General features: G+C 37.1%; 1 protein-coding gene across 1 annotated transcript in view; it reads left to right on the forward strand.

Moving 5' to 3' along the window:
- chrna8 (cholinergic receptor, nicotinic, alpha 8) overlaps window positions 1-19853 on the forward strand; it is a 113521-nt gene that overhangs the window by 33107 nt on the left and 60561 nt on the right. The window contains exon 2 of the mRNA XM_088624552.1: window positions 7117-7256. Coding sequence (XP_088480678.1) covers window positions 7117-7256 — 140 coding nt within the window. The remainder of the gene's footprint in view (window positions 1-7116; window positions 7257-19853) is intronic.

The following is a 19853-nucleotide window of genomic DNA, read 5'->3' on the forward strand; positions in this document are numbered from 1 at the left end:
TACGTTGCAGGTCAATTGGGGCACTTGCCTTTAAGGGATTTACCATCATGGTGATTAATCTGACATGTGAAGACATGGAAATAGTCGGACTTGTTATTGAAACTGACACAGCCAGTAGAACGCACTGGAGGCTTGGTCAGAGCTCTGGAGACTGAACAGGTGGGTCTGTTTGAAAAACAGACAGATGTGCATGATGTTCTGACAGAAATAAGTCAGGTTTGTATCCCAAGCATACTGTAGTTGAGTGGTTTAAAACAATGTGCAAGGCGGTGAATACTTTTACAAGGAACCAATAGTTTAAACCTCCCCATTCAGATTCTCAGATTTCACCAACTCTGAGTGTTTCGCATGACTGAAGGAGATCACATGATATGTCAGTCAATAGGAGAAATTTGTCAAAAGAATCAAACTTGTACTTCCCTTCAGGCATGCCTGAATTGGTCCATACTGCACGAAGATTGGTTTTGATAGGTTGCAAAGTAGCGATACATTTAAATCTCCATCTGCCTTTGATGAAAAGACAAAATGTTTTGTCCCGTGAAAAAGCGTGCATATGTACTGTATGTGTTTAAATTCCAAAAACTAATATTAGCCCAAAGACATTTTGTATCAGATGTCGCTTCAGGTTTCATGGTTTGTCCTGAGAACCTCAGCGCAAGAAGGAAAAAGTAATTTCATGGTAATAATTGTAGCTCCTGCTATTGCCTCTCCTTAAATATGTACTCATGTATAATTATGTAGACATGGTCATGAGAAGAAATTGCTGCACAAAGTACAGAGTGGACATATCTAAACAAGAGTGTATCAATACTCAAATAATGATATGCTTAATTTACTCTAAATTACAATCATAACACAGTGTTAGGTTTTCTTTTTCAACTGGAAGTTTTCTGGAAAGGGTGTTTCCTAATACAATACAATATTTCCTTATTAAAGTAGGCAGAAAAGAATTGTGAAGCTGTTTTAGCAAATTCAGATTATAATACCTTTTTTCTTTAAATATGAAGTTGTATACTATATGAAGTACAATAGGATGTTTGACTTCATACACCTGTCTACCCTTCAAAAAAGTACAATACAGGCTCAAGACATCCTGAAGCTGGGTTTAGACAAGAGCATGCATCTGACAAAACTTAAACAGATCCAGTTCCAATGCAAATTACGTTTGTTTTCCTAGTAAAAAGATTTTTTTTTGACACAAGATTGCCAAGGGACTGCTATCTGCATACTATTAGGTTTGAAAAGAATTTCACAATTATAAAATAGCTGTCATAGCAAATGTTCTATTTCCATACTGGAGTATTGCAGTTCTTCTAGAGCAAATAGATAGTGATGTAAAACTACTGAATTTTTCATAATAGTAATTATTTTGTGCTGCCAACAGAGTTCTCAGATGGCACGTCAGACATTTTGTTGCTTTATTTTTTAATTAGTGCTCCTAATTATGTCCAGTTCTTAATAAAATAAAGTGATTGTCATGTATTAAAAATACAGAAATAATACAGTAGGTGTACTAATAATGGGACATTCATTATATTGTGGAAACAGAAAAGGACAATATGTGTAATGACGGATGTCTGCAGTATACTCTATTGGGCCACAAGTGGGCAAGTGTAAAAAAGTTTGTTGTTCAAGCTATACAGTAGTCATAGCACAAAAGAAGATGGTAATGTCATGTGCTTACAGTTACCATTTTGCATTGTGGGGAACATGGTGTAGGAGTGATTATTGATGATTATAGAAATGTCTCTGTGTTTGCTACACAACAGAATTATACAATCATAGTAAATCAATTTAATTGAACTCCAAAATTGAGTCTGATCAAAAGTTTAAGAAAACCTGTTCTACTGGGGGAAACGCTGTTAAAATTGTCATTTAAAATGTAACAAGAAGTGTAACTAGAGTCAGTATTTAATGGTTATCCTAACACTAACCCTACACTGGGCTAAAATGAATGGTCATTTAAATACCATAGTGTTTTTCAGCTGTTTGAAAATTTGCCTCAAGATGAATACTGTATGTACTGTACAGTATATTATGTATGTATACTGTATATTCCCTTTGCAGTTACTGAGAGACAGTTTTTCACATACTGTATATCCTTTGTAATCACTTTCATTTTTATATGAAAGGGATTAAGTTATAGATTCAAAACATTAAACTCCAAACAACTAGCTAAAATGTCAATTCTTTATGGAACAACTATGAGGGTTAAGAAGCAAGGTCTTACCATTCTTTGAAGTTTAATGGGGTGTCACTAATACGCCCACTGCTACTGAAAGCCTCGTTATTTTCAATCAGCCAGCTATAGGCATTACACACAAATGCAGATATCCCAGATTTCAGAAATCCCACTTTACAAGTAGAAATGTCTTGGTTCCAAATGATGCTCTCATGCCATGCACACATTTTGCTCCCCTGAGAGTAATTTGGAAACTTTTAAAGAAGTTACCAAAGTAGAAACATTTGTTCCTTGCTGTTCCAGGCTTATTTTTATGACTTATTATTGGATATATCACAACAGTGTTGTCAATTACACTTTTTTTCAGTTACACATGACAATAAGCAGAGAAGATTGTGCTGCCTGGTAATGTAACTATGAAAGGAAAATAAACTCTTCAGGCCTCAGGTGTGTCCTTCAGATTATAACAAGGTCACCATCCTGTAGTCCAGAAGGGGCCTTTGTATGTAATTGAGAACAGATTTTAAAAAAATTGTTGGTACACTATGCAGTTTTGTCTTTCACAAAGCTTCGAGCTGTAGTATCCTTAGTAATGTTCTTTTTCATTAGGGTTGCTATGGGAAATAAAATGACTTGTTTGTTAAACCTGTAAAGATTATTCAAGTTAAAAAAAAAGAATTGACAGTGTATAGAGGAGCTATATTTGCTTTTGTTGAGGATGATAAAGTAGGTGAGGTACTGGAATGTTAATCATAGGTGGTCATTGATACGGCTGTTATAAAATTATATGAACTGGATAAGTCAACAATAAAACCATGCTTGTTGTGCTCTCCATTTGATTTCTATGGGGTTCATTATATCAAATTCATGACCTTTTGAGTTTTCCAGACCAAACATTAATATGAGGAGACATCTATAGTCATGTTCATTTGGGAGGGATGGCCCTCTGAAGTAAACCCAGTAAAAACAGTGATGAGCCACTTCCACAGGGCTTTTCATACGGACACCAGCAACTATCTTTTAAGATCTCAGGGGATTCATTCTCTTCTGTTTGTTTGCAGTGACAAGGCAGATTGCCTTGATGAAAAATAAAAACCAGTTTCATTCCATGTGAACAGGAATGCTGAATCTTTTCTTATGAACCAATTTCTGAGGCTCCAGTCTAACTGAGAATCCCCTTTCTGAAGAGTCACAACTGCTGTTTACCTGTTGCGCAGAAATAACCACCCTTGTGCTAAATCTTCTTTAATATCCCTCCACTTACTGGCAGACTACTAGAAATAGGGCACAGCACTACTAAAGCTGCAGTGTATTTATTTTTTATCGTATTACTAGCATCATCCACTTGATAGCTGTGAAAAGCTTCATATTGGCGCTGACCAGCAAACTACGCTTGTTTCAGTTTCTGACTTCTTGCGTTACAACTAATAGGCAATATTCTGGTTTAAAAAAATAATAATATAGGATAGCCTTCAAGAATTGTGGTTGCAATTATAACATTGTAGCTTTACCTGCTTTCACTGTACTCCGCAACAGCAGATTAAAATAATTAAATTATTATTATTTTAATTATTAAATAATTAACAGCAGAATAAAATCAATTCAAAAGAAACAAACAAACAATTGTTTTGTTTTATTCATGAAAATAAAGTACATTGCATGAAACCACAGGCTAACTAAAAATGTAGGAGGCTCATCAATGGATGAATTGAATTGGCTTTAGAATTCCTTGGGTTCAAAAAAATTGTTGGAATTATTGTCGCAAGGAATAATGCAATGAATTATCAGTCATTTTTGTTTCAGTAGTTTTCAATCATTACTATGGATCATTATTATGAGAAGTGTTAAATGGTAATGTAAATACAAGCTGTCGAACATTCACTACAGCTTTGACATTGTAATGGAAAAAACAAACTGAAATATAGTTGTCAAGCTACAGGGGAAATATGCAGCTTTATTTCAGAGCAGGTGTTTCCCCAAAGACATTTCAATTAGCAAGACAGGTCAGAGCATAGATTCATTCCAAAGTGGGCCTCAGCTACCCAATCATATTTCACATTATTCCCTTCATTGACCTGACAGCAAAAGAATGGATTTTCTCTGTTCCCTCCTAATTTAGATGTACTTGATGCATTTTACGGCACATAGGGAAATAAAGAAGAAGGGGAAAAAAGATTTGTGAGCATTCAAAAAAGCTTGAAATCTAAAAAATGGATTATGAATGCTGCCTCAAGTCTTATCATGTCATCGCAGGGTTGCTAATGCTTCATTAGGATAGCTGCTCATTTTCAAAGTTTTGCTCTGAGCAAATCGAGATTCTGTTCAGGTTAAACCTGCAGTAGCCTAAAGGGAACTGTAAATAAGTAGAGAAGAAAATTTCTCAAACCATAAAAAAGAAAAAGGAACACCTGTGGTCTTCCAACTGTTATGCAAGAGTTCCTATTTGCACAGGCATTAAATATGAACAGTGACCAATTAAAGGAAATTGTACAGAAACGTAGAACATTAATGGATCTTCAAGACAAAAAGGAATGCAATTAAACTATTAACATTAAAATGTAATTAAGGGAGTTTTTAATTTTCTCTGCTGCAAGAGATTTTAATGTGCAGAGCCACGGATATCAAATATTTATTATATTTTTAAATATGAAATGTAAAAGCTTTATTAAAATTTTCTGGACATTTCCCCCTTTGGAAACATTAGAAAGTCTACCGGCTAATAAAAGCACTATAGAAATACACACTTCAGCCTTTACAGCCTTTAGTGCTGTGTCTGAACCGACATACCCTGTATCTGAAAGGAATTCTTAACAAGCTACTTTATTTCAGGCATTCAGAATACAATAAGCACCGGGTGGTTATAGCAATGAATCATGTTTTGAAGTTAAGCACTGCCATTGCAGACATAGAAATCCAGGATACACAAGATAACAGCAACATGAACATGCCTCATATTGAGTTTAAGAAGATTGTGATTGTATACACTTTCAAAAATCTCCTTGACTTCATAAATCAATGTAGTGGGACTCATACCCATCAATTACATTAGGGACACGCAGTCCTGGTCCTGGAGCACATGTGTGGCTGAGGTTTTCAAGGTCTTCTTAAAGCACCTCAGGAGCTGGGAGAAATGGTTACATTGGTCCCATTCAAACAATAGAAAGTTGATTTGGCTTGTTAAGAGATGAATTGGAATGAAACTCTGCAGACACACTTTGCCCACCCCGGTTTGTTTTTAAAATGGCGTAAAACATTGTGTGTTCCATCTTCTCCATACTTCTATTGTAGTGCGTCTTTCATTAATTTTCTGGTCTCACTAGTCCTCTGAATCAACTTGCAAGCTGCAATAGGTGATGAAATTCATAAAAAATCATATAAAAAAGTTTAAAACCATCATAAAGAAGAGTATTACATATTACATTACACAGTATTATGTACTGTACTGTAATTCTTTATGTAATGTCTTTATGACAGTATGGAAATTGATGATGAGTACAAACATAATAAAAATAGAATCTGTTATGGTCAATTCATTGTGAAATTTGCTTTTTAAATATGTCAAACAATTTCGGAGATATTTACTTCTTTTGCCTTCTATTCTATTTTGACTTCTTCATTTTTTTTAAAAAAGTCATAAAAAAGAATGTTAGAACACAGAGTTTAAACGACATAGGTAGAATTTACAGTATGCCAAATGAATGTTATGTCAAAATTGTAAAATGCACTCCTTAGACCCTATTTAAAATAATGTGTACAAATGTGGTTACCAAGTATGGAATTAAAACTAGAGAGGAGCTACCAGGTACTTTCAAAGGCTTAAAGGAATATATTGGTCTAACAAGCCAAAGTCACTTAAATGTCCTCCCTCGTCTTGAACAGAAAAGACTGAGGGGATCTGACGCAAATACTTAGAACTTTCAAAGGTCACCGCAAGGTTAGCTCAGTGGATTTCTTAAGAAAAGTGATATAGGAAACTAGGGAGGAAAGGGAGGAAATGAGACCTGAGATCAAGAGACTCTTTTTTACAATTATGTGATTACTATGGAATTATGGAACAAGCTACACCACCATACTGTCGAAGCTGATAACCTGGCTTCTTTCAAGGAATGGTGAGATGAGATCTTCAGATTACTTAGACACTCGAAACTGAATCAACTACTGCATATAATATGGGTGGAAAGGCCTCCTCTTCTCCATTTGTCACCTTATTTATTTCTAAATGTAACCTAAAGCTAATCACAGTAGGTCTAACAACCATCCAGATTCCCCAATAATAGATTTTACATCTGCTGTGATCCGCGCTAGGTTACATTACGTTAAAAACAATCACAGACACGATGCCTTTCTCATTGCAAATCATTGCAAATGTGGAGTGCCTCAGTAAAAGCAGAATACCTTAGACTGAGCGAGTTAATCTTTAAATTTAAATCCAGACCAGCAAGTATTTTACACACTGAAGAAAAAATTGAACTCAGAGCATCAATAGAATAGAAAAGAACTCAAAGTGGCAGCAGAAAAGCATCTTGAAGGAAAACACAAAGAATGTGGGTCATCGACATCATGCAGTTATTGCCTCAAAGGAATACGCTACCAAAACAGACTTTTACACTCTGAAATTGACTTAATGCAAATGTGTCCCAGTAATTTGAAATCACAGTGTTAAATACAATGTTTTTGTTCAAACGTGATCAAATACATACATTGAATTACCCATAAATAAACTGTATGTTCTATTGTACTTATTATAAAATGTACTGTATACACATGAACTGTAAAGCAAAAATAATAGTTTTGACTTTGCAATTCCAATACATTTAGAGGGCACTGTAGATATAGTACAACTGACTGATGATACAGTGGCTGACGATGTATGCTGTATGTATTTCCCCTGAAGATTTGTCATTCCTTCTGTTTTATTGTTTATTGTCATGCAGAATCCCATCAGGGCGAATACCAAAGGAAATTGTACAAAGAACTGCTGGAGAACTACAACCGCCTGGAAAGGCCCGTTCTCAATGACTCCCAGCCACTGCTCGTGGAACTTGGGATGACTTTGCTGCAGATTATTGATGTGGTGAGTCTGAAGATACAAGTATAAAACTGTTACATGAAAGAAAACACAACCATGGCCCTACTTTGTGTTTGCAAGCAACAGATATACTGTACAGTGGGGATGGGCTGTCTTGTTGAACTGCTAACAATCATCGGGCTTCTGGTTAAAGTTAAAGATTTCAAGGGATGGTTATGGTGTGTGAGAACATTGCTGTCCGCAAGTCCGCTGTGTGAGAGAGAGAATTTGTGAGTGTGTGTGAGTCCAGTGTTAGAGTGTCAGAGAGTGCTAGAGAGTGCAGAGTGGTAGAGGGGCTCTCCCCCAGCCGATACAGCGTAGCATGGGAGAGAGTAGGGTCTGTTTAACTGCACACCTCAGGTGGTGAGCATGAGGTGGCAACAAAGTGAGGGAGCCACCGATACTGCATGGGGGGTGAGAGGGCAGTGGTGGCTGAGCATGAGGGAAGGGCACAGCCTAAGGCTGTGGAAGTGTGTAGGAAAAGTGTGTTGAGTTTCGGCATGACGTGGGATGTGCTTCTAGAGAGACTCGGTGCTGTTAGTGCGAGGAGTCTCAGCATGACAGTGAAGCGCTGGAGATTGTGCTTTCTCCTGGTAACATCAGAGGAGGATGTCAGCAACTGGAAGCGGACCTTGGAAGTCTAAGGGCCCATCACCCTGGAAGTTGTGTGTCATCAGGTAGCAGGAGGCTCCGAGATGAGTGTGAAAAGAGTGAGGCTCCTGGAGAGAGAGAAGAGTGTCATCGTTGTTGAGGGTGAAGCTTGTCAAGCCTGGGAAACCAAGAGCTAAGGGCCCGACGATAGGAGAGACCCCCGGAGGTCAGTGGCGTGAGCGAGTTTGAGTAACCCGAGAAGGTTATGAGGGGCATGTCTGGAGTAAGGAACACTCCTTTTCATGCCAAGGGTGGTGGTTACTACTCCTGTGGCATCACAACGCAGCAAACATACAAATTCCACCCAGATAGCACCTCAGGAACTGAATTAAAAAATGCAGAATTTCAATCAATGGAAGATCTTTTAAAATTCTGTAATGTACTAGTAAGAACTCATTTAGAATAATGTATTAGAATAATTTTGGATTCCACAATACAAAAAAACATATTCCTGGAATCAGTTAAAAGCCTAGCCAGATACCTGAGTTTTAAGGAATATTGTAATATGCCAGGATAAAACAGTCATGCCCTTTTATTCTGGAACATAGCAGAAGTTTTTAATTCGAGTTTTCAAAATCCTCAAGGGCACTGAAGAAGTAAACCCACTTGACTTCTTCAGAACAAACACTGACACACAAAGCAGAGCACACACGTGGAAACTATGGGGAAGTGCCTTTAAGGCTGTGTTTTTCACACAAAGGTTTATGGGAATATGGAACAAACAGCCTAGCTCCACTGTCTATGCTGACACTCATCTTGCTTTCAGAGCACTTAGCTACTAATAAACAACTTAGACTGAACTACTTACTCTCATTTGTACACTTTCTTGTGTGCTTATGTAAACAAACAAAATTCACGTCTTCAACTGTAATTGAGGCAGCATGTATGTATACACTACATGTATATATCCTTGAATTTAATTTTTTATTGAAAGGGTAGGAAATTAAAAACAACACATTTGTTCTTTATTTACTTAGGAACAAGTAATAGGTTTATTCCATGCTGAAAAGAGAAGAGAGAAAACACAACGTTTCGGCTGTGAAGCCATATGCATATTAAAACAAAAGCTACCACTTACAGTACCTCTCTCACGTAATACATTTTGTAAATAACAAAATAATCACTAAATATCTAAACCAAGAAAAAAAACAGTCCCTTCAGGTGTGTCATTAGCAGTAAAAATACATATTCCAGTACAGAATTAATCTTTACTGTTACCTTGTTTTGTGCCCATGAGTGAAGAAAAACAATATGCTCCTCACATATTGGTTTGGAGATAAGGTTTATGGTGGAAAATTATTGTTCCTGGGGGTAAAATAGAAATTGACAAAGGGTCATATTGCAGAAAAACGAGCTCTGTGGCACATTAGTTCTGCCGGTTGATTTACCCATGGCAAGTTACTATTCCCTTGACTTTTAGAATATTTACAGAAAATGAAAGGTGTATGTGTGTTAAGCAAAATGAGAAACAAAAAGTATGTCCTTGCTTCCTAAGGTACTTGATGAAACCATATTTCATAAGCTTGATGTACAGTATCTGAGGCTTGAGAGTAGTGCCTTTCTAAACCAGGATGTTATAATAAAAAATGATCATGGGGAAGGTGCAAGCAAGCAATGTAATGTCTTAAAAAGGTGATAATGGTTTTGATGATTAGTAATCTTACATTTCCTTTGTATTGAGTTGATAAAATGGGCATTAGAGAACAGACGATTATGTTTGAAAGTGTTTTCTAAAGTAAAATGGTTGTAATACCTTGTCATTATCAAGCACTGTATTTATACACTTTGCAGTTGTTTGCATATATTTTAATGGAAGCTGAGATCGCTGCTGTTTTAATGTGGCATATACAGTACTTGTCGAGAGTGTACCGTACATTGTGAAAGAGACATTTTAAAACCCAGTCCTGGTAAAAGGTGAATGGGAACATAATGCTAAGCTTCAATCTCAATGTGCCCATACAGATAATATTGAACTACAGTATTGGTTGAACTCACTTTCAGTGCGGTGCATAAAAAAAAGGAAGCTTCCATTTAATTCAAACGTTTCTACAGTGCATTTTCTTTCATAGACGTGTTTTTTTCTTATCCAACAGTTTTCCTTGAAAAAAGACAACTTTTACAGTATTGGAAACATAATTCCCTCTGAATAAATCAATGTGTTATTTATGGTCTGATTGACTTGCTTTGATCAGATTAAAGTGGTGTAAACCACTGAAAAGCTACTGTAGAAGAGAAAATATTGAGTGAACGTTTACTGATTTTCTGTGCTGAAACTGTATTATTTATTCCTTCCTTTTAATTTAATCCACTTCCTATTACTGCATTAGCAGATTTGGACTGTTCTACTGCTTTAATGTGCGAAGGTGAATAATCAGTTCTGGATTGTTGTCTGATACAGGAGTATTTTATTTCCTATACTTGCATAGTTGAAAGTGACGATTGTAATATTTGTCTATGTTGGAAACACTACTGAAGTTAGATAGTATTAAACATATGATCAATTCAAACACATACATAAAGATGTGGGATTACTATATTTAAGTAAGCCTATATTTTCTTTCCTTAACAATTGAATGCCTTGTCTTGTCTTTTTATTCTCTTCATATTTACAAAGCTTTTGCCAGACATACAGTAAGTAATACATCAGCATTATTGAATGTATTTTAACAAACTAAGGCAGGTAGAGACTTGTTTCACACCAGACAGTTTAATGATTTTGAAGCTGAAACAGAGATTTTCTGAATAGTAGCAGTGCAAAAATCATAAAATTAGAGAAAGCTAAATTAAAATCTGATTTCCTTTTTTGAAGAAGGAATAATTTTGAGGTATGTGAGACTTTGTTCTGTCAGATGAAAGAGACGATGATTAGTTGATCAAGAAGAGTTCAGATTCCTTTGAAAAAAAGGAAGAAAGAGAACTACTGTAGTTATTTTAATATTCAAATATTTTAAGCTTAAGCTTAATCAAAGCGGAGTGCTCAGGGTAGTATCTTTCTTGCAGCACTCTTAATTTAAAAACATTAATAATAATAATAATGTTTCTTTATTAGCCCTATACAATTTCTTGCATTAGGAATTCATCTTTTGGCATACCCCAGCTTTTCTCCATGGAGACACAGACAGGGAGAAGCTTGGGGTCAGAGCACAGGGTCTGCCATTGCACAGTGCCCCTGGAGCAGTTGGGGTTAAGGGCCTTGCTCAGGGGCCCAATGGAGTAGGATTCCTCTGCCAGCCACAGGATTTGAACCAGCAACCTTCCAGTCACAGGCGCAGATCCTTAGCCACAGAGCCACCGCTCCGCCCTTGTTTAGAAATGTATTTTATACTGATACTTGTAAATGTACTTTATTCTCAGAGAAATAACCAAACTCCTAACCCTCCACTTCTCACCTTCTGCAGCTCTTGCAATGTCCTCAGTGTAACCAAGAGGGGTTCAATTTCCAAAGCAAACAGGAGAGGAGGAACAGTGGGTCCCTGATGTATATTTCGGGACTAATCTGATCCTGTTGTGTTTGTAAAAATAAGTGATTTGAAAGCGATTTACGAAAGGAATAAAATGTACTGTATCACCAAATTTCAAACATTCAAACAATAAATAATCCAAATGGATTCTATCAAAAGCCTTTACAGGCTGCAAGATCAGCAAAGGTCAAGGATGACTGAATTGTATAAAGAAGAGGTGAGGAGAGATTGAACAATAAGAAGAGTATACACTTAGTATGGTCCCCCTTTACTTCAGTAACAATAAAATGGTGCCTAGCCATGGAGAGGGGGCCATGTTGATTGGATTCCTCTTAAGCAGAAAGGAGTATGGTATAGGAGCAAGAATATTGAATACTGAAGAAAATTAATATTTAACTAGTGCCTTCCTATTTTTATTGAACTAATGGCGGGAAGAATTCACCCAACTATTGGGTTGTTTTACTGTAGCTCTTGACTGTTGACTGTTGTAAAATCAAGATACTTAAAAAACACATGCAAATGTGAATTATCTGCAGGGGGTGAAGCATTCAGCCTGACAGAAAAGGAAGCTAACTCGTTAGCTATCTCAGATTAATTGTAAGGTTCCTGGAGGAGCAGCACACTTGAGTTTTGAAACAGCGGGCTGCCTTTCATCTGTTCTGATGACAAAGGAATCTGTTTGCTGGATCTCCTTATTCATACAGAGCAATATGCAGGTGAAGTAACAGTCTTTCATACTTATTTGTGGAAAAAAGATCAAACAGAATCAGTAGTGGTAATTATTCCTTACAGTATATTATTCTTGTGTGGTGGCTACTAAATAGTCACGATCGACAACCAATATACTGTAGAGTTAATTCGTGCTTCTTGATTAGATTTTCATTGTTTGGCTAGTGTAGACAGAATAAGAAATTATCTGATTTTGACAGACAGCCTTCAGAGGTTCCCATAGTGTGGCCACAGAGATATTGTCAGATCTGTTTTTCCACTCGAAAATGGGGGTTAGATTTAAGATTGTGTTTCCATTTTTTTCTCCTTAGACCAAAAGGGAGTTAAATAATAATGGACTTTTCGTGTCAGAAACAGAGGTCGAGAGCCAAGGAGAACAGGATCAGAAATAACAACTGCTAAATATTTGGTTGATTCAACAGGCAGAAGGCCTTTCGTTTATGAACATAATCTGTTTATGTTTATGTATTGTCAAGTATTGCTGATGGTCTGATTAGAATGACAGAGAACTGTCTTTGAGAAATAATCATCTCCAGGAGCATAAACAACCAGTTCATAAACCTAGTCATGGCCTTGAGACTAAGAAACATACTGTATAGGTAATAATAATTCCTTACACTTACAGCATATAGCGCTTTTCTGGACACTCTACTCAAAGTGCTTTACAAGTAATGGGGACTCCCCTCCACCACCATCGATGTGTAGCATCCACCTGGAAAGTGTGACGGCAGCCATAGCGTGCCAGAACAGTCACCACACACCAGCTATCAATGGGTAGGAGAGCAGAGCAATGAAGCCAAATGATAGATGGGGATTATTAGGAGGCCATGATTGTAAAGGCCAGGGGAAAATATGGCTAGGATGCTGGGGTTACACCCCTACACTTTTCGAGAGATGCCCTGGGATTTTTAATGACCACAGAGAGTCAGGACTTAACCCTTTTACAGTATAGTGGCCCCATCACTACATAACCACATTGGGACCCACACAGAGCACAGGGTGAGTCCTACTAACTCCTCTTCTAGCAACAATCTTAGGTTTTCCAGGTAGTCGCACATTCAGGTACTTACCAGGTTCACACCTGCTTAGCTTCAGTGGTCTGCTAGTTGTTAGTTACAGGGTGATATACAGTACCTAGCTGCTGGCAATATTGTATGGGTAGACAACTGATCTGATTAAGAACATACAGTAATGTCATGATTGTGCTGCATGATCAAATGACACAGAAAGTGTTGCTTATACCAGCTTTAGAAAGTATCTTGCACCACAGTGAAGAGAATGAGGACTATATACTGTATGTTTTTATTTTGATGTCTGAACTTGTCGGGCACATTCGGCATTTAGCACAGTGCACAGGAGTTTCCACAAGAGGGTTAACAGGAAGACTGTGAAATAGTTATATTTATTTATCCTTGATCATCGAAAAGTGTCACTAATCCAGCTAAGAAAGAGCTGAGAGACAACAACTGGTATGCAAGATTAAGCCATGCTTTTTAGTTTTCAGAGTATTTCTAGTGCCAGTAGAAACCGAAACAGTACAATTATATGTGGTTCTTACTTTTGTGACTTATACTGTGTAATGAGTGTGGACCATTTAAAATTAATTCTGAAAAATAATGCCAAATCAACCTCAGGCTCTACAGATATTTTCAAAAATAATCTTATTGAGTGTCTTGAGTATGAATGAAAACAAACTTGAATTCTAAAATGTACAGTTAGTAAATTAAATTAACAAATAAATCAAATGCAGCTTAAACCAATGACTTTCAAGGTAAGCTTGGGGATGGTAGAAATTTCGGCATTAATTACTCATACTGCAGTATTTGAAGAGCCTGATCCACTTTAGAGCTGCAATTTCTTCTGCACACTGAATCAATCACCCATAAGATTTGCAGAAAGCAGAAGCAAAATGCCATCAAATATTTTAACATCCATGTTCTTCAGTGTTGTGGGAGCCCAGGCAAGGCAAAATATATTTTCATGCTGTTCTCTCCCACGCGGGCCATGATTTTCATTCTCCAGTTCACTCAGCAGAGTTTCACCAAACCTAATTTTCAGCAGTCAGATGCAAAATTTCTCAGAGGACCAACTTCAGAAAAAAAAAGGTTTGGTCAGGTCATGCTTGGGTTTAGTGAGACTTCTGTATCTAAAATCCATTCTGTGCACAAAGAGTGAAGAAATCTGGGATACCTTTCTCAGGGGAGTAATCTGCAAAGGGTGTTTTAGGTAATACAGTTTTCCAGACCATCCCTGATAAAAAGAGTACACCAAGGGTGCCTTCAGGATCTGGCTAGTGGAAAAAGTTGGCTGTTATATAAATACGTTACTGAAGCATTTGTCGTAATGGAACTATTAATCTGATTTGCTAAGTCTTTAACTTCAAATCATACAATACTTTTGTTTTGAGTGACTTCAGACTGGCATAAAACAAAAGCCTGTATTGTTGAAAAAATCCTTAAGGAGCTCCTTTTGCATTAACCAAAGCACCCCAGTCTGGGTCCAGAAGGTCCAGATTTCCTTCCCATTTGAACACATTCATTAAAAAAATAAACACAAATACACTATATTTTCTTGCTGTAACCTGCATTTGTATTATGAACATACAGTACGGAGTAACAAAAATGTAAAATATACAAGTAACTCAATAGTGATGAGTATTATGTGTGTGTCTGTATTCAGTATCACAATAATACAATTCCTGAAACATGAAGCAGATCATGTCAATATTAGTGTTTTTGAGTTGCTTTAAGACAGCAAAGCAGATATCAATGCAAAAAGTGCTGCTCGTTCTGTGAACTAAAGACAAACAGAGTCTGACACTAAAGTACACATTTGAAACCAGAGAAAATGTGTATTTATAAGAACATGAGAATGCGAGGAACACATCCTGCATACTTGACTGCTAAATGACCCCAAAATCTCATTTGGTCACTCCTTGAATGATTTCAGATTGTTGTATCCAACAACTTGACTGTACTGTATATTCTGTTCCATGTATCTTCTCCTATGGTATTTTCAGTCCAAACTGAAAATAAATGTAGATATTTAAGATACGTAAACACAATAAACATCAAGATATTTAATCATCAGACATCAGAAAACTAAAATGTAATTTTATTTCCAGCAACTGAATTAGGAAGCACAGGGAGAATTGAATGTCTTCAGTTTCTCAGTGAGCCCAAACTTTTCCATCACTTCCACAGACTGTTCTGCATAGATTACCTTAAAGAAAAAAGAAATAGCAGGTATGTGACACACATCAGCTAAATACCAAATACAGACAGATAGAAAAGATAGAAAAGCTTCTGCTCACTGTAGCCTGCAGCTGCCTGCTAATGAGGAAGAATAGATTTCTGGATTTCTTTCCCTTTTCTTTGCTTTTCATGATATTAAAAGCAGCTTTCAGTCCCCATCCCCTGTAGGTACAGTATGTCAAATACATACAGCCCTGTTTTCCACCCCCAGTGTCAATTCCTGAAAGCGCTGCCCGGGGAATGTGATATTAGCAAAGGTTTTGAGGGCTGGTGAAATCTGCCCAAAATGTAAATGAATAACTATGTCACCCCATTCATTAGAGCCGTCTGCTACATATAAGGGGAGAGTCTCGTTATTTCAGTGTGTGGAAAGAGAAAGAAAAGATTGCTTCATTTTACAGCAAGAGGTTTTAATCAGCTTTTGGCTGGCGTCTACATTTTTCTCAGAAGTTTCGAGAATCGTTAAAACAGGCGTTGATTTATAACCGATGAATTTAGTTACTCTGCTCATCCCGGCATTGCGCCAAGTCAGGGCCCAGGTTTGAACAAACCATTTTTTTTTGCTATCACCTGGCTTCAGCAGCCATTTACAGAAAGTATCTGAGGGAAAAAGCTGTGCTGTATATGAACTGATATACTGTATTACTATATTCTGTATGCTATTTCTCCCTGTAAAGTAAGGAAGCAAGATCCAGCCTATTTAGAAAAAAATAGATTATCTACTGCAGACATTTATTATTGGGTATCATATTTTCACATTGGGTACTGCATTTCAAACATTCATCTTTTTTATGTAGCATTTTCCCTTGTTTATTGCTATTGCTAATGTTATGGTGACAGCACAGCATTACAGTATGCTAATATTTGACATCCAGTTAGTCTGCCTACATGTATGGAGTCCTTGGTGTATTTTTTTTTGCTTAATAATGTAACATTGTATTTTTCAGAATGACAATTTTAAGACATTTCCATTTTTTTAGTATTCTAAACTCTTGAGGAGCAGAGAGAAAAACAAACAAACAAGACGAGTCACAATTATCCTGAGAGATCATGAAAAAATGTTATTCCTTTGCTTGGTGTTCAGTCTGTAGAATAATTCTTGTAAAACCATATTCAGGCTTTGAACTGTTATTTCAGGTCAGTTTGCTTCACACTGTTGTCTTTTTGATAATCATCACGGCTATGTAGCATGCTTTTTGTTTACTAATGATTAGTACTTATTAAATGTGTTTTAAAAAGTAAAATCCCCGACAGTTCTTTTCTTTCGTTGAGATATTTGTTTTTGTTAACTAGGTTGTTGCTTTAGGGATTTTGACATTACTGTATTTCCTGACTCTCACTGAGATAAAAACAAACTAATCGTTTTTAAAGTTACATGGGCATAGAACAGTTTTCTGAAGATTTGCAGATATTGAGTACTATTGTAGTTTGTGAAGACCTGATTTATAGGAACTTAGTTTTGTATGCAGCTTTCAAATGATGTTTTATAGTATATATTGCCTTTTTTTTTCTGTCTTGTTCTTGCTGTCGATTGGATACTTTGTGAACGAGGGTTTTGCAACCTACTGGAGAAATAACTATTGTATTGTCTTAATCAATGCTTTAATTGTGTCATCACTGTGTAATCATCTTTTTAGTTTCCACACAGCTCTGAATCAGGAGCGCTGACAAGTCAAGGGATGAATCATTGTTCACCAAAAGAACCAACAACAAGCTAGAAATCTTCGGTTCCAAAACTTTGGATGAAGTCAAATTAGCCCCCCACACAACAAAAAGCGTGCACAAAAATGAGCCTCTAGTGCCAATATATTTCTTTTTAATACATTTAGAATTATTTTTGTTATACCCATCCAGTACGGAATCACTAATTGCATGTTTTACATGTCTCAGTTTGTGTCTACAGTATTACATCTCCAGCCACACTGATGGGAAAAACAAGGAAACACGGGCAGCCTCCTCTGACCCTCCTGCCTTTGATCCATTCATCCTTTAACACATAACAAGCAATACAGCCCCGTACTGGGGCCTCAGCATCAATTAGAGAAGAGACACGTGCAGTAACTCACCATCAGCACCAAATGCTGTCTCAGCCTGCAAGCATCCTGTAGGCCACAGGGGTCACTGTGTCACTGAGAGCCAAAGCTTTCTTGTCAACTAATCCCACTTCATCCTGGGAGGTGCTCGGGCAATGGCTTGCTGCCCCTTGAGGGGAATCTTTGTCCACGTCGATTACTGACAGGACCCAGGCTCGAAACTGTGACCACAGAGCACAGCCGGAGCTTGAGCAAGCGCTGTTACCGGTTAAGTCACTCAGGAGGCCGAGGTGTAAGCTCTTGAGGCGTAACACTACAACCTTGGTTTCCTGGATCAAAACAATCCTGGAGTTCAACATATCTTAATAAGGAACGTTTGAAGTACGTGTGTCTTGTCATTTGAACTTCTAGAAAATTCCCTGGACATTCATTATATGATCTGGTTTGAAATCTCACATGGTTGGACACACTGCATTACTTTTACCACTTACTGTAATCTTTAAAGTTCATAAATCAACTCTTAAATGTAAAAAAAACAAACATTTTGCTGACATTTTTTCAAGAATAGTCATAATTTGCGTCTTGCATTCTTATTGGCAGACAAAGACAGATAGGAAGAAGGTGAAATACACAGGAGCATTCAGTAAAATGAGCCATATGGTTCAGGGCCACAGGCCCTAACAGAAATGGTTGACTGGGTTTCGTTTACTCAGCCTTATCAGCGGTGAATCTGTGAACGCATGACTACATTTTAATTAGTTGACAGCTCAGGACAGCTGCTTCAGTGTAATGGTAACTAGCTTAGGGAATTAGGTGTTAGAAAAATTAAGGTAAGGCTAGTTAAATTGCTGTATTGTGCTTAGAACTGACCTCTTTCGTGTGGCATAGCATGAACCCCTAACTGATCTTTTGGATGTCTCAGGACAAACAAAAGAAATGGAAACTTCTAGAAAGTACAGTAGAACAAGCTTTGCAGAAACGCCAGCAGCGGTTTGGATGAATAAGATCCTGCAAGAAGTTCATTACTGTGACTGTGGCTGAAGGCACAAAAAAGTGTTGGAAAAGTGCCTTATGACCCAGTGATTTGTGTCGCGCAATGGCAGTAGCCTGACAGCGGTACAAACTGATAAGTACAAGTTCCTGGACACCCTGCCATGCTGTGAAGATCACAAGAAGATGTATTACATATACTATAATAATCTCAAGATGATTTGTTATATATAATAATTTTTTTAAAAAAGTTTCCCAAGTTTCCAGGTGCCTCTACGATCCAGTTTTTGTAAGACACGTCACAAGCCAGTTGCGGCCTGGAATTGCACGTCATGAGCACATACAGTACAATAATTGACAGAGCACAGCCAAGGCCTCTTTTGGAGAAACCAAAAAGCACCCCCTGACGCTCGCCCCAGGTGTCTCCAGACATGTAGTGACATCAGGTTGACAGTAGCTTTACAGTTGTGTGTCGACCAGTAGGTGGCAATCTTCCCTCTGGTCTAGAATTTCCAAAGAAATGGTCAAAGATGGTGACAAGGGACATAAAATTGTTTGATGCCTCATCCCTCAGAAGAGATGTTATGAGACTGATGAGACAGTGGGTCCCATACTATATGTAAAGCTTTATCTTTTAGAGTGTAAATCACTAAGATTCACTCCTGATCCCAAAGAGCTATTTTGGTTTCTTGTTTTCATTTCACTTTGGACACTTGATGACTGGATTTGAAATGAATATTCCTTTATTTGGGTTATATTACCACTGCTTTCACATCTTTACTCATTGAGGATTATGCCGTAAGTGACATGTAAAATTATTTTAACAAAGTTTCTGTATAGGTATAGATTATATTTTATTAACACTTTTCTATTAAAACAACTGACTAATAATGCAAAACAATGGAGGTCAAGATTTTAAAATCACAAATGGAAAGTCAAAGCTGAGACAAACATTAAAAGCTTAAAAAATTAAAGATCAAACATTGTTCCGTTAATTGAAAGTATTCATGTCAGAAAAATGACTTCAAGATAGATTGTTACAAAGAATTAAAAATTAAAACACAGCTGCATTGAAAACCCCATGAAAGCTCAATATTTCATATCAGAAGAAGTATAAAGTATATTATTCCATTTCTGAAGCTTAATTAGAATTGGTTCATTTCAAAGCAGTACACTTGAAAAGAAGCTTTAAAACCAGAACAGATAAAAACTAGCATCACTCCTTATGGCAATTTCCTTTCTACTTCCTTTCATGACAAGAAAGTGGCGCACTATACTGCGCTCTGCATTAATAAATCAGCTCATAATCTGATCTCAAATATCCAGTGAATATTGCAAAGGCCATTTTGAATGGTCAAGTAGGCTTACGTTAGCTTGGAAGCACACCAAACAGATCCGTATCAAGCAATATGAAGCACACAGGCTTAAATGGCTAGAATCAAAATTACTGTACCATTAAAGGAGAAATAATGCCAGTTTTTAGTT

Source organism: Lepisosteus platostomus, chromosome 1, assembly GCF_059453375.1.
Source record: "Lepisosteus platostomus isolate fLepPlt1 chromosome 1, fLepPlt1.hap1, whole genome shotgun sequence".
NCBI lineage: Eukaryota > Metazoa > Chordata > Actinopteri > Semionotiformes > Lepisosteidae > Lepisosteus > Lepisosteus platostomus.